At 44.4% G+C, this 13,559-nt stretch overlaps 1 protein-coding gene across 3 annotated transcripts in view; it reads right to left on the bottom strand.

Annotated features, from left to right (window-relative positions):
* Nucleotides 1-13,559, bottom strand: part of nbeal2 (neurobeachin-like 2) — a 110,114-nt gene that overhangs the window by 56,721 nt on the left and 39,834 nt on the right. For all 3 annotated transcript variants that reach the window (XM_080768902.1, XM_080768903.1, XM_080768904.1), the window contains 11 exons: nt 13,047-13,130; nt 11,709-11,807; nt 9,882-10,109; nt 8,972-9,444; nt 8,476-8,608; nt 6,386-6,505; nt 5,350-5,734; nt 4,671-4,753; nt 4,465-4,557; nt 3,492-3,672; nt 1,035-1,168 (listed from right to left, as the gene is read on the bottom strand). In XM_080768902.1, coding sequence (XP_080625028.1) covers nt 1,035-1,168; nt 3,492-3,672; nt 4,465-4,557; nt 4,671-4,753; nt 5,350-5,734; nt 6,386-6,505; nt 8,476-8,608; nt 8,972-9,444; nt 9,882-10,109; nt 11,709-11,807; nt 13,047-13,130 — 2,013 coding nt within the window. The remainder of the gene's footprint in view (nt 1-1,034; nt 1,169-3,491; nt 3,673-4,464; nt 4,558-4,670; nt 4,754-5,349; nt 5,735-6,385; nt 6,506-8,475; nt 8,609-8,971; nt 9,445-9,881; nt 10,110-11,708; nt 11,808-13,046; nt 13,131-13,559) is intronic.

Genomic DNA, 13,559 nt, shown 5'->3' with positions numbered 1-13,559 from the left:
CATATCCTGCTGGAACCCCATTAAATTGTTCCTCTGAAAATAATGCCCCACTGTGACGCTTCTGGGAGCCTGTACTGTGTCCTCTGTGCATTGACCACCTCATATCACACATCTAGAAACAGTCCTCTGTGCATTGACCACCTCATATCACACATCTATAAACAGTGACTGTTTGAGACTCTGTACTGTGTCCTCTGTGCATTGACCACCTCATATCACATCTATAAACAGTGACTGTTTGAGACTCTGCACAAGGATACACACTCTGGCATGTAATACTGCAAATATCCAGTGGTGGACAAAGTACTCAATTGTATCACTGCAATATTGAAATACTCTGTTATAAGTCCGTAATTCGAAATGTTCTCGAGTAAAAGTACAGTAGGTATTGCCAAATGTACTTTGGACCAAAGTAAAAGTACTCATTGTGCAGAATGTCCCATTTCAAGTTTTCAAACGTATAATAAATATTTTGAAAATAGCAGATCTACAAGCATTGTGAGTAAATGTAGTTCCTTTACACCACTGCACCATACTGTATGTGCCTGCTTGTGTTGTGTTGTACTGCCTTTTCACAGTGTGGCTCTGAGAGAACCTGCCAATTATATTCTTCATTTATAATTAAGTGCACATTAATCAACCTGACAGCTTTCACATCCATGTAAATGGGCCAGTTAGCCATACGCTATACTTTCCATCTATTCCCTAAGCAGGCGGTTAAAAAGAGGTGATATAACTATCCATACAAAACCAGACATGTCAATACAGTACAAGACAAGTAAACATGGAGACGGAACAAATTACAGTAAAATATGAGAAATGACGCCAGTGACAAATAGAGCTGATAATTACCCATTACCCATGATTACAATGTTGGTGAATGTGTGTGTGAATGGGTGAACGTAATGCACTATGAAAAGTGCTATGTAAAGCGCCTTGGATAGGGGCATAGGGACATATGGACATAAGGACACACGAAGCAACACAAAAACACACGTGACAGTGCTTTGCTGTAGTGACGTGAGCTACGTTACCTTGCCGAGCATGGCTCCTATGACACTGGGGCCGTGGCACTGCAGCAGACTCTCCTGGTTGACGGGGTGGTTACGAATCAGGTGTTTCACCAGGAGGAGGAAGGCCGCGATGCTGTTCCTCTCCAGTCGACCCTCTGGGAGACAGATAAGGGTCAAGAGGTCAAGACCAGATCTATACGGTACCGCATGCTGTGCAGTGTACACTAAAGCCACGAGCAGCAGCTCTGCACCGGTGGTGATTTAACCCATTCTGACCTGAGATCAGATTCATGCGAGGTTTCCACTGGACACACACTGGTCTGATTAACCCATTCTGACCTGAGATCAGATTCTAAAAATGTCAGTCGTTCTTCGAATTTTTCAAAAATAGCAGACCTACAAGCTCGTATCGCGCCACTCGGTGGCGCGATATGAGCTTGTAGATCTGCTATTTTTCAATAGGTAAAGCATAACATGATGCTAACACCAAAATGGGTGCCCGGTCAGAATGGGTTAAAACTATCTAGTTCACTGATGAAAACTAAACCAAAACGAAATATAAAGTAAGATACAATGACTTAAACTAAGACTAATAAAAATGGCAATTTTGTCAACAAATAAAAACTAAACTAAAATGTTAGGGGACTAGTGGAGAAGAGATCTATAGTAGAACTAAAAGACAAGCTGCGACACGTTGTGAGCTTGTAGGTCGGCTATCTTCAGAGTGTAAAAGTGTAAAATCAGGCATTACAATGCCATCAAGGCCCGCCAAAACACATTTTAGTGGACAAAATCAACTGTAGATTGATGATATTTAGTGAATTAAAACTAGACTAACACATTTCAGGTGACTAAAATATGACTAAAGAATTCAATTCAAAAGACTATTACTCAAACTAAATAAACATTTGCTGTCAAAATCAACACTACGCTGCACTACAGGACACCTCGTGTCCTGATAGAGGACACTATCTCCGTCACGGTGTGTGTGTGTGTGTGTGTGTGTGTGTGTGTGTGTGCGTGTGTGTGTGTGTGTGTGTGTGTGTGTGTGTGTTGCTCATTAGTCAGTCTCTGACGGAGTATATCATGAACCACACTACTGGGTCCAGAGCCGCAGTTGTGTTTGATAAAAAAGCTGCCACGAAATCTATATTTACTTCAAAGGCAAGGGAAGAGGTGGCTTTGTATTCTTCATAATAAATGCCAGCCAAGTTTCACTTTAGTTTTGAAGAGCTTGGCATTGTTATATATGAACAAACCGTAGCTGTTAAAAGTGACAGCTGGGAAACCACAAGGCTGTGAAAACATTTCCAGGACAGGTGATGACTAACGTTCAATTTGTGGTCTCTGTGTGCATGCCTGCTGCATTCAAGTACAGTAGTGACATCAGTTGCACAACATACTGTACAACTCAACGATGCAGTTGGTGTGTCCAGTCATTATACATCTACTGTAGATATACGAATACGACGTCATGCTACGGTTAACCACAGATAAATAATACAGATAAAGCTACATTCACAACATGTTTACAAAATAATGCCCAAATCCCCATCCCTAGTGGGAATTATCAGTAGGCTTCCTCAAAGAGAGGATTAGACTTTTGGTCAAAATGTTTAAATGGTCATGGTCATTGTTGTAATCTCTAAGTACCGGACCCTCGGATCATATCATGTTGTATAACAGTCATGGTCATGGACAAGGTCAATGTCAAAATAACATACAGTAATTGGTCATGCCAGCAGGGTTTGCATAACCATATATGTTTAATTGTTACTTAAGCCGTCACTCCACTAACAGCACACACACTACAAGCACCAAAGCCAGACGGATAAATTGTCTAGAGGAATATATCAGGCATTATTTGACTGTTTATTTTTATTAAGCCCAATTCAAAAAACAACTTTTATATATATATTTGTGGAAATCTTCGCCTATTTGAATGACACGCTCAAAATAGGGATGCCAGCCAGCTTGAAAGTGGTTAATAAAATATGTACCGATGTATATTAACTGTCGGGTTAGGACTCTCACAAATTCAGGACCCTTAAAGAAGGTGATATGAGCACACAGCACAGCACTAACCAGACACAGAACACACACAGCACAGCACTAACCAGAGGACTTCAGGGGCAGAACACACAGCACAGCACTAACCAGAGGACTTCAGGGGCAGAACACACAGCACAGCACTAACCAGAGGACTTCAGGGGCAGAACACACAGCACAGCACTAACCAGAGGACTTCAGGGGCAGAACACACAGCACAGCACTAACCAGAGGACTTCAGGGGCAGAACACACAGCACAGCACTAACCAGAGGACTTCAGGGGCATGAACACACAGCACAGCACTAACCAGAGGACTTCAGGGGCAGAACACACAGCACAGCACTAACCAGAGGACTTCAGGGGCAGAACACACAGCACAGCACTAACCAGAGGACTTCAGGGGCAGAACACACAGCACAGCACTAACCAAAGGACTTCAGGGGCAGCAGCATGGCCGCAGGTCCCCTGGAGGTGGTGAGCTCTGGTCCCAGGAGATCAGAGGTGGTCTCCTGTCCTCCTCCTCCTCCGCTGTCCGTCTGCTCTGCCTCACACACCTGCTCCAGCAGGGGCAGCAACACCCCCATGCCCCCCACCGTGTTCAGCACGTCCTGCAGAGAACACACACACACACACACACACACACACACACACACACACACACACACACACACACACACACACACACACACACACACACACACACACACACACACACACACACGCACACACACACACACACACACACACACACACACACACACACACTTGATCACCTTCAGAAAAGTAAAGATCGAAGGTCAAAGTAATTTCATTCTGAGGGACGCTGTGGAGACACATCATTTTAACTTTGTTCCTACTAGGATTTCGGACCAGATGGAGAAAGCCTGGAACAAGTTCCCAAGAGGGATGGAGCTAATACTAATACTAACACCCACACTAGCCTGCGTACTCTCATTGGTCCGCTGAATTGTCAATGGAAAAGTCAACAGAAAAGTCAAAGACATTGATTAATTGAATACTTATAGCTGATAAATAAATCAATAAATCCTTGGGTGTTTTTTCTGAATAGGAGATAGGGAGAAAGCCTGTAAAGCCAGCAGACTCTTCAACTAGTTATATTAAGTAAGCAGATGTATTGTTCCTGTGCGTTAAATATTCTATACAAATGCAGTTTAACTTTTACAAATACAAACCATTGAGATAGGTAGATGAAGGAAATTAATCTGGTGTACCTGGTTTGGTCATGTCATTACAGGCAACATTGTTCAAAAATGCCCAAACAGTTTCATCTGCAACACAATTTTATACAATATATTGTGGGTGTTTGGATTCTCTCTCTCTCTCTCGGCCAAGGGGTCATTGAAGACCCCTGGAGTAAAGGAAGTATTCAAGAGCTTCACCTTAATGTCCCAGTTCACCACCCTGTGGCCCGTCAGCCTGCCGTCGTACTGGTGATTAGGAGATAAATCCACACAGATCTGACTCTTGAAGGCCTGAGACGCACACACACGCACACGCACGCAAACGCACACACAAATATTAATTTAGCTGTGGTTTTAGTTACTATTATTTTACAATGCCTTTGTTCTGCGTTTGGTTGAACCACCTGTGGCGTATAGTAGAGCAGCAGCTTGCTGTTGAGATCGGACAGTTCTCCGTCAGCCTTGAACAAGGACACATGGTTGGGGCCTGCAGAGACAGAATGCATAGACACTTCATACCTAATGCCAGCAGGCTTCTGTGTCAAACACAGAAGAGGAATTTATCAATCCATGAATGTGTAGACTAGAGGGCCCGGGTGTGTTCATTCATTCATTCACCTGTGGCCAGAGCCATAGAGTATAGACACAGTTGCGACATTGAGGGGGCAGAAAACAGCCCGGTCACATGGTTCATGTACTCACGTGAGCCCATAGACTTTTCCATTCCGTAAACTTCCGGTTTCCCTATTCACCAATAGAAGTCTATGTAGAAGAGTCGCCATTGGACTGGCCCCATGAAGTGATCGGAGTTGTCGTTGTCTTACTCTATGGCTCTGCCTGTGGCGTAGAGGGCCCTGGTGTTCATTCATTCACCTGCAGTGTACAGGGCCCTGGTGTGTTCATTCATTCATTCACCTGCAGTGTACAGGGCCCTGGTGTGTTCATTCATTCATTCACCTGCAGTGTACAGGGCCTTGGTGTGTTCGTTCATTCATTCACCTGCAGTGTACAGGGCCCTGGTGTGTTCATTCATTCATTCACCTGCAGTGTACAGGGCCCTGGTGTGTTCATTCATTCATTCACCTGCAGTGTACAGGGCCTTGGTGATGGCGGGCGTCAGGGCCTCGTGGCAGATGAAGGCCGTGCCCAGGAGGCCGTCCAGAGAGCTGGGCATGCCCCACTCCGTGTCCTGCAGCCCTGCGGGGATGGTGTGCACGGTGGGGGCCTCGCGCAGGGACGTCCCCCTCCAGAGGCCCCCGCCACCGCCACCGCCCCCGCCCCCCGCATAGGTGGCGGGGAAGGACTGGGAGCGGGTGAGGCTGTGGCCGTGTCCGTGGGGGGCCGCGGGGAAGGCGAACTCCGGCGACGTCTGGGCCGAGGCGGGCGTAGGCAGGGTGGGGGAGGTGGTGGTGGTGGTGGTGGTGGTGGTGCGGTGGCCGGCCGACCCGATGCAACAGGAGGTGAACGGCTGGAGGGAGCAGTGGTGGAAAACGTACTAAATTGTTTTGTTGAAAGTATGAATACAGTAATATAGAACTACTTTGTTACAAGGAAAAGTGCGGAATTCAATAATGTACTTGAGCAAAATAATTGGTATCAAAATGTACTTAACGAAACCAAAAGCAGAAAGTACTCTTTATGCAGAATGTCTCATTTAAAGTTATCAAAATGTATTAAAATATTTTGAAAATAGCCGATCTACAAGCTCACAATAACGACGAATTGTGAGCTTGTAGATTGGCTATTTTCAAATGGGCGAAATGTATTATAGAGCTGAATGTTTTCCAAATCTACAAAGTAACTAAAGTTTTAAAATAAATGTAGTGGAGTAAAAGTACAATATTTGCATCCGAGATTTAGTGGACTAGAAGTACAAATACAGTACTGTACTTCAAAATTGTACAGTACTTAAGTAAATGTACTTAGTTACTTTACACCACTGGGAGAGAGGAAGTCAAATAACAAAACAGAAGTGGCAGACGTCGGTTGGTGTGGGACAGGAGAAGTTGGGGCAACGATAGAAGAGAAATGGAAATTAGATCCTTTAAAAAGGGAACTTTTAATGACCTAATGGCCTAACCTAATGGCCTGTTCCGTTTTCTACGGGGGTTTGATTTACCTCGTTGAGGGAAGGGAAACGCAGCTGGGCGGTCTTGCACTGCTCTCCGTCGATGTAGATGGTGACCAGGTTCTGACCAAAGGGCCGACGTCCGGGGATGTGTACAATGTCCACCGAATGCTGTGAAGAACAGAGTAGAGAGACATCAGATAATTATACTCCATTCTATCTTCTTTCCCTCATTGTCAGCTGAGATAACCTGACCATGTGAAAATGAGATAACATTTACCTTAAAAAAATTAAATAATAATATATCACTAATGCTGCTACAGTGTCTGAAAACCACCTTGAACATTGAACTATTGCCAATTTTCCATTTTCACCCTGATAAGAGCAGGGCTCTAGAAGGTGGTCCATCAGTCCGTCCACACAATATGGGACAGACATGTCACGTATTTAATCCTTTCTACACAAATCTGTTAATAATCTTCAAATGTCCTCCTCTTTTCATTTCTAGTCCCACTGGGACTCTGTTTCGGCGCTGTAGTGCCGAAATGATTTCGGCTCGTCAGACATTTTCAGTAGCACCGAAGAGTCGACCCCCCCCCCCCCCCCCCCCGAACCTCAAATGATGTCACATTGTAGGCTCTACCGAACCGAGCCGAACCGACTTTTATTCGGCTCTGAAATAGGAGTATGAATCGCGCCTTAGGGCCCTATTTTCGTCGCCTTATTCCTAAACTTCTTTGCCTTTTTTACCATATTGAAAAGCATTTTTTAATAGTTCAAATAGCTGATGTAAAACTCAATCCGTGTAGATGTAGATCGGTTAGTTGAACAATTTTAAAATGTTTTTCAAAATAGTAAAAAAGGCAACCCCCCTCCCCCCCCCCCCCCCCCCCTCTGTAGTTTAAGGATGAGGCGTATGGCACTGACGCACTGAGAGTGTCACACACTCACGTCATCAAACACACCTATTGTTTACAACGACTGTAGCCACACTCGGATGAGATGAGATACACTTTATTAATCCCAGAGTGTAAATTAGATTGTGTTATAGCAGCATAAAAATCAGACTTGTCTGAAATGAGTGGTGCAACAGCGCCCGCTGTTGGGACTCTAAACATACATAGGGACGGACGGACATTGCTGGTTCTAGGAGTGGCTGCACCACTCAATAATTAGCAAAGAAATGCAACACCAGACCACATAACACTCAACAAAACACCTTCACAACAATACACATACATAATTACTCACAACCACAAACAAACACGCAAGCAATACCGACGACAGCATCACACCCATACTGTACAATAGTTCTTTAAACAGATTGTTAATCTTTATAACAGTTGGGAGGCGTAAAGTGGGCAAGTCGAAACCTGTTGACCTTCTTTCAGAGCGCAGTTCTATCGATGTGGTAACTGCGGTACAGATTATCCAAAATTATAAGGAGCAATTTCAAACGCAATGTATTGCAGTGTATGCATGTTCTTTTTGGACCGTTCTAGAAACCTGATGTGATCAGGCAGTCTTGTGAGTGATGCTTGCTTTTCAGCTTAAAGGCCTATTCATAGTCCCGTTTTCACCTAAAACGGGATTATGAATAGGCCTTCATGGATGGAATTGTTGGTCGGACTCGGTTCAAACCGCTTTGGTCCAGTTCCCAAAAAAGAAATGTACAAACTGGACAATAAAGACGTCCTCACTTGATTGTGATTCTTCAGACTCCAAATATGCACAGTTAAAGCTCATGTAATGCTGAGGAATGTTTGCCGTGTAGAGGGCCGGCGGTGAGCTAGCTTTCTGTCAAAGTCACAGGTCTGAAAGGTTGCACGCAGCTTACTCTTGTATTCATTATCTGAACAAAAACCTTGCATTTTGTGAAAAGGTGGAAAAACAGGACGGGTGGCATGCGGTCACGGCTCAACTTGCATCCTTTTTCAAGCTCCACAATATGACAGTGTTCAAATATTGAATTCAGTTGACTTCAGTTCAATTTCACAATCCTTGGCTACACAAGAGCACAGGGGAGAAGCCAAACAAAACAAAGCTATGCTAGATACACACACACAAGACACAAGAGTGTGGCTCAACAAATTCGTATTTCGTACTTTTTTTACTTTCTTGTTGAACTAAATACATCTTACCCAGCAAGAGTCATTGAGTGGTGTCTCTGGCAGCGGTACAGCCATGTAGTCTTTCTTGGTGCACACAGCTACAACCAGCACACCCTCTGTGGTGAAGAAGGCCTCTAGTCCGGTACCACTGGCTGTAAAGAAACTACACCAGAAAACCCAAACCGCTTTACAACGATAAGACAGTTACGGCAGAGCTACACAAAGTGAGTGTGCGTGTGACGTATGCGCAGTCCTCGGAAATAATGCGTGTGCGAAACGCTCCTGGCTACACCAGATCTGTTGGCGCGTGCAGATTTGCTCCACTGTCTCCGCGGGAGACAATATAATACGTGCACGTGGGTGCAAGAAAAATAGAAAATGTTGGACCTTTTAACCAAAGAAATGGTCAAAACAATAGTAATGTGTGGTAGAACGGGACCCAGAAATCTGTAATCGCTCGGGACTATATTACACATTTACATCCCGTGTGTCTCCATCCGCCACCCGCCTCAGTGTGGTACTGTACCTGTACAGCTGTTTCCTGCGAGGCCCCTTTCCCATGTTGTACTGATGCCCCGTCGTGCCCGTGTTGGCTGGCGCCGAGCTGGGCGAGGAGGAGGAGGAGGAGAAGTCGTGCAGGCCATAGGAGGCGGTGGGGAACTCCGTGTTGAGGCAGAGCCAGGCGTGGAAGGCAAAGCCGCCGCCCGGCCACCGCTGCACCGTGGGCACCATGATGCCCGCCATAGGGGGCGTGAGGTCGAAATACTGCAGGGCGCTGTCCCGGCCGTCCCGGGCCGCCATCGCCGACAGCACGCGGATGATGCGGGTGCAGTAGGGGTGCGTTCCCTTGGCCTCGCCGCCGTCCTCCCGGTCCACCCGGAGCAGCCGGAGCAGGCCCTTCAGCTCCTCCGGACGGAGGCAGAGCGACCCCAGGGACTGGAGCAGTCCCAGCAGGGCGTCTGCACACTGTCGGTCCAGACACCGGGGTTGGGACAGGACCTGGAGGGTACGGTATAGGCCACGTCACATCATTACACGATCGCAATTATTTGAGATAATCGCAATTTTTTCTTTGCATAATTGTCAATCGTTTCCATGTTGAAGAATGTCCACACATTTTGTATATACATTGTGTATCAACTATTTATGCTATTTTGAAAATGTTTTGGAAAGAAAGAAAATGCAAAAAAATATTATTTCTTTGTATAATTTAAGATATTTGTCATATCTGCCCCGAGCAAATTTGTGATCACGAAGCCTTAAAAAGGCAAACATACAATACAAATTGTAACCTTATTGCATTACACTGCAATGACACTGAAAATGAGCACCTGTGCTCAGCTACTTCTCTGGGTAAATAAAGAATAAAATAATAATGATAATAATAATGGTCAACGTAAATGGTGACAGACAGCCAGCCCTATATATATATATACCTGGAGGAGAGCGCCCACCAGGCCCGCCTCCACCGCCACGGTGCGGCAGGACAGCGAGCCCCCGCACACGGTGGCCAGCCACTGGGCCACCAGCAGCTGGAGGTCCCGCTGGCCAGAGAGCTCCGGGAGCCACTGGAGGAGCAGCAGCAGGGGCTGGTCGTTGCTGATGCCCAGGTGGTGGTGGTGGTGGTGGTGGTGGGCATCATGGGCATGTTCACCCTCTACCGCCTGGCGACAGAGACAGAGAGAGAGAGAGAGAGAGAGAGAGATCTTCAGGACTGGGTATACTGGGTGCTGTTATTTGTTAAGTGAACAGATCTGATTATCGTATTCAGACATCTTCAACCTATTCATTATTGGTTGCTGTGGTAACGATTAGGGATCGGATAGGGAATCGGATCGGGAGCACAAAAAAAATATGTGATCGGATATCACTTTATTTTTTTTGCTCCCGATTTGATTTTGAGTATCTGCCCGATATACCGATTAAAAAAATAATAATTATAGAACACTTATGCCATATCACAATATCCAAAATCATGGGGATATAAATTAAAAAAATCATGGGGATATAATATTGATACTAGGGGATGTACCGATCACGTTTTGTTGGCTCCCGATCCATCCTGATCATTTGAAAATGACGTGATCGGCCACAATTTACGATCGCGTGATCGGATCGGGAGAACCCTAGTAACCATGTACTCTAGCAACACATAATGCTTCATCCATTTTGGGCGGGAACCCCTTTTGGTGTTACAACATGTTATAATTTAGCTATTTTTGAAAAATCGTGAAAATATTTATTTCAGAAAACTGGAGGATTTAGAAGAAACTTTTTAAATTTCGAGGTCAGGCCTAAATGGGTTAACTTACGCTCAGTGTCCAGACTGAGACCTCTCTCCTCAATCTGGAGAGTCCGGATATTTGGGCTTTTAACAGTTTGCAAACTGTACAGCAGTACGATACTACGATTATACATCGATGTTAAAAGGATAACACAAAAAGCCCATGTATACCATTGTATACCAGTGAGTCTGAACATAGCCTGAGAGACAGGTTGAGGTTGAAAACCAGAGTGGAACGGTGTGTATTGTTCTTCAAAGGGCTGAACAGTCGATGTTTTCCGGTCAACAGTGGTCCTAATACAATTAACACTGAGGAATGAGGTAAGCTGGTTGGAACAACAGCACAGCCTAATTCCATTTAACTCAATTCCATCCTTGTTTTTAGTCAGTTCCGTCATTAATCAGTAGAATTCTATCACGTGGTTCTAAATGTTGCAACTGGACTCTCCCCTGTAACCTGCTGCATGTTCAATGTCTGATTGCATTAATTGCGAGCCATACGAGATGCTGCAGTGTAGGCTACTATTTGATTGTATTGTATTGCATTACCTTATGTTAATAGAAATTAACCACTTTCACCCCTGGTGGCCCCATTTAATTTTTCGGGCATGACATTATAGGCAAACGTTTCTCAATAGTGTTCACAGTTTCCAAAGGTTTTATTCAACGTGATCTTTTTACATAGCTCAAGAATAATAATACTGTTGCTACATGTATAGCAACAACTAATGAGACGCCGAGGTAGCTCCCAGATTCAAAGGTACAGTATGTACAGTAAGTAACAACGTATAGGTTGCACCGGGTCTAAATAGGATAAAGTAAGGGCTGAAGTGGTTGAGTCTAATGTACGCTCGTAAATATCCCCATCGTCCCCCGAGGCTAAATCAGACACAGCTCCTTCCCTCGGCAAATCAAATGTGCCGTTTCTAATGACTTCTACCACCCCAATGCTAATCAGGACAGATAATGAGACACCAACCATGTTCATTAACTCCTGCAGAAGCCTCTTGGTTGGTTGACCTTGGCTTTTCAAGACGTCAGACAGCTGGGAGTAGCCAATCCGCTCCTTGAAAACCTCCTGGGACAGACAGAGAGAGGAACAGACAGAAATATAGGTCGGCGTGGGGGGGAAAATACAGGCCGCTCCATAGGGACAATGTATCTGGCTGACTGGCATACTTCCATCCGATGGAAGGGGGACACGCCGTGAAACTTCCCAGATGAACGGAAGAAATGTGCTTCCGTTGTCAAATTATCACTCAACAGTGAAAGTATTTCATGTCAGAACGATACAAAAATACTGTATCATACTGTACTATTGGATGTTATTGAGACCTGAGTCCGATTCAACAGACGTCTTCTAAATCCTAAATGGCACGTTCACACGAGCATATGCAAAAGATTCAAAGATGCAAAGATACACAGCATACAGTATTTGTCGTGTTGTATCGGAGTGGCTCACGCGGCCGCTGACGTCATCGTGTGTTGTCAGAGAGAGGAGAGTTCCAGAAGCATCGCTGAAGTGCCAATAATCACAGTAAAGCACACCCGCCAGTGTAATATTGCGATCATACAAATTACCCATATCCAGTTACCCAAAAAAACACATCAACTTAATTCAAACTTAGTTATTCGATAGGAAGAAAAAATATAATTATTTTTATGCCAGATTTAGCCACTACGACCACAATGTCCCATGCAAGCTGCTAGCCTAACCTAGGCTCATCTGGCTCTGCTCTGGGAGGCTCCGGGTTGAAGCGGAAAAAATCTTTGGATTGGTTTTATATCTTTGCATCTGGAAGTTGAACCAAGCTCAACTTAAATTTGTAGCTTTGCATCTTTGCATCTTTTGCAGCAGCTACAAACGTCGGACTTGCTTCGTGGCTTCATGTCGCTGGCTTCCATAGACAATGAATGGTAGACTGTATCTTTGCATCTGCCTCTACGTTGCTATATCAGTGGTGCTCAACATTTTCCATGTCAAAGATTAAGTATTTGTATTTGGCTGAGATTTGAGTTAAACATTTTCACTTTAAAAGAATATACATACGATTTGCACAAATTGTCATATTTCAAAAATAAAATATATCTTTGAAAGTATAAAATAATGCACTTTGGCTAAAAACAAAAGCGATGCTTTCCCAGTTTTAGTGGGTTAAAGAAAGAAGCATAGAAGGGAGGTTAAAATGTCTGCGTGGCCTCGTTCCAAATTAATAAATAAAAAATGTCCAAGGTTTACTAATCAAACAATGTATACATTTAGCCGTATAGAATATACATTATAGAACATAATGTAGTACATAAAACAGGGCCTCACCTTAGCAGCCGGGGAGTTACTCATGATAGCTGTGAGGACTCCCAACGCGTGAACCGTGATACTGTCTGATCCCTTCTTCCATACCTACATGTGGAGAGGGTTATACATAATAACAGTTAATACACACAAAACATTATTATTATTAATTATGAAAAATCTAATGGATTGATTTAAGTTTATTTATGGTTAGTAATCAACACAAGTGTAAAAGCAATACACATTGCAATGACTTGCAGAATCGCAGCATGTTAAAAGAATCGTGATCTTATGAAAAATGTAATCGTGGCCCAAGAATTGTGATAAAATGGCGATCACGTGCCTTACCACACGAGACCCCAAAAAAGACAGAAATCCACATTGTGCAGAGAGTGAAGAACCGCCGTGCCATTCACCGGATTGAAGAAATGAAAAAGAAAGTCCCCAATCAAACATCATGCAGTGTTCTGCAGCTTCAGACAGAGAAGACATGTCTGTCCCACGGCATACAATATTCAAAGATCGGGGGTGAAAGTA

The sequence above is a fragment of the Protomyctophum bolini genome (genome assembly GCF_963924005.1).
Source record: "Protomyctophum bolini genome assembly, chromosome: 7".
In the NCBI taxonomy this organism is placed as follows: domain Eukaryota; kingdom Metazoa; phylum Chordata; class Actinopteri; order Myctophiformes; family Myctophidae; genus Protomyctophum; species Protomyctophum bolini.
Note: the sequence above shows the minus strand (reverse complement) of the source record. Positions and strands in the feature narration are given on the sequence as shown.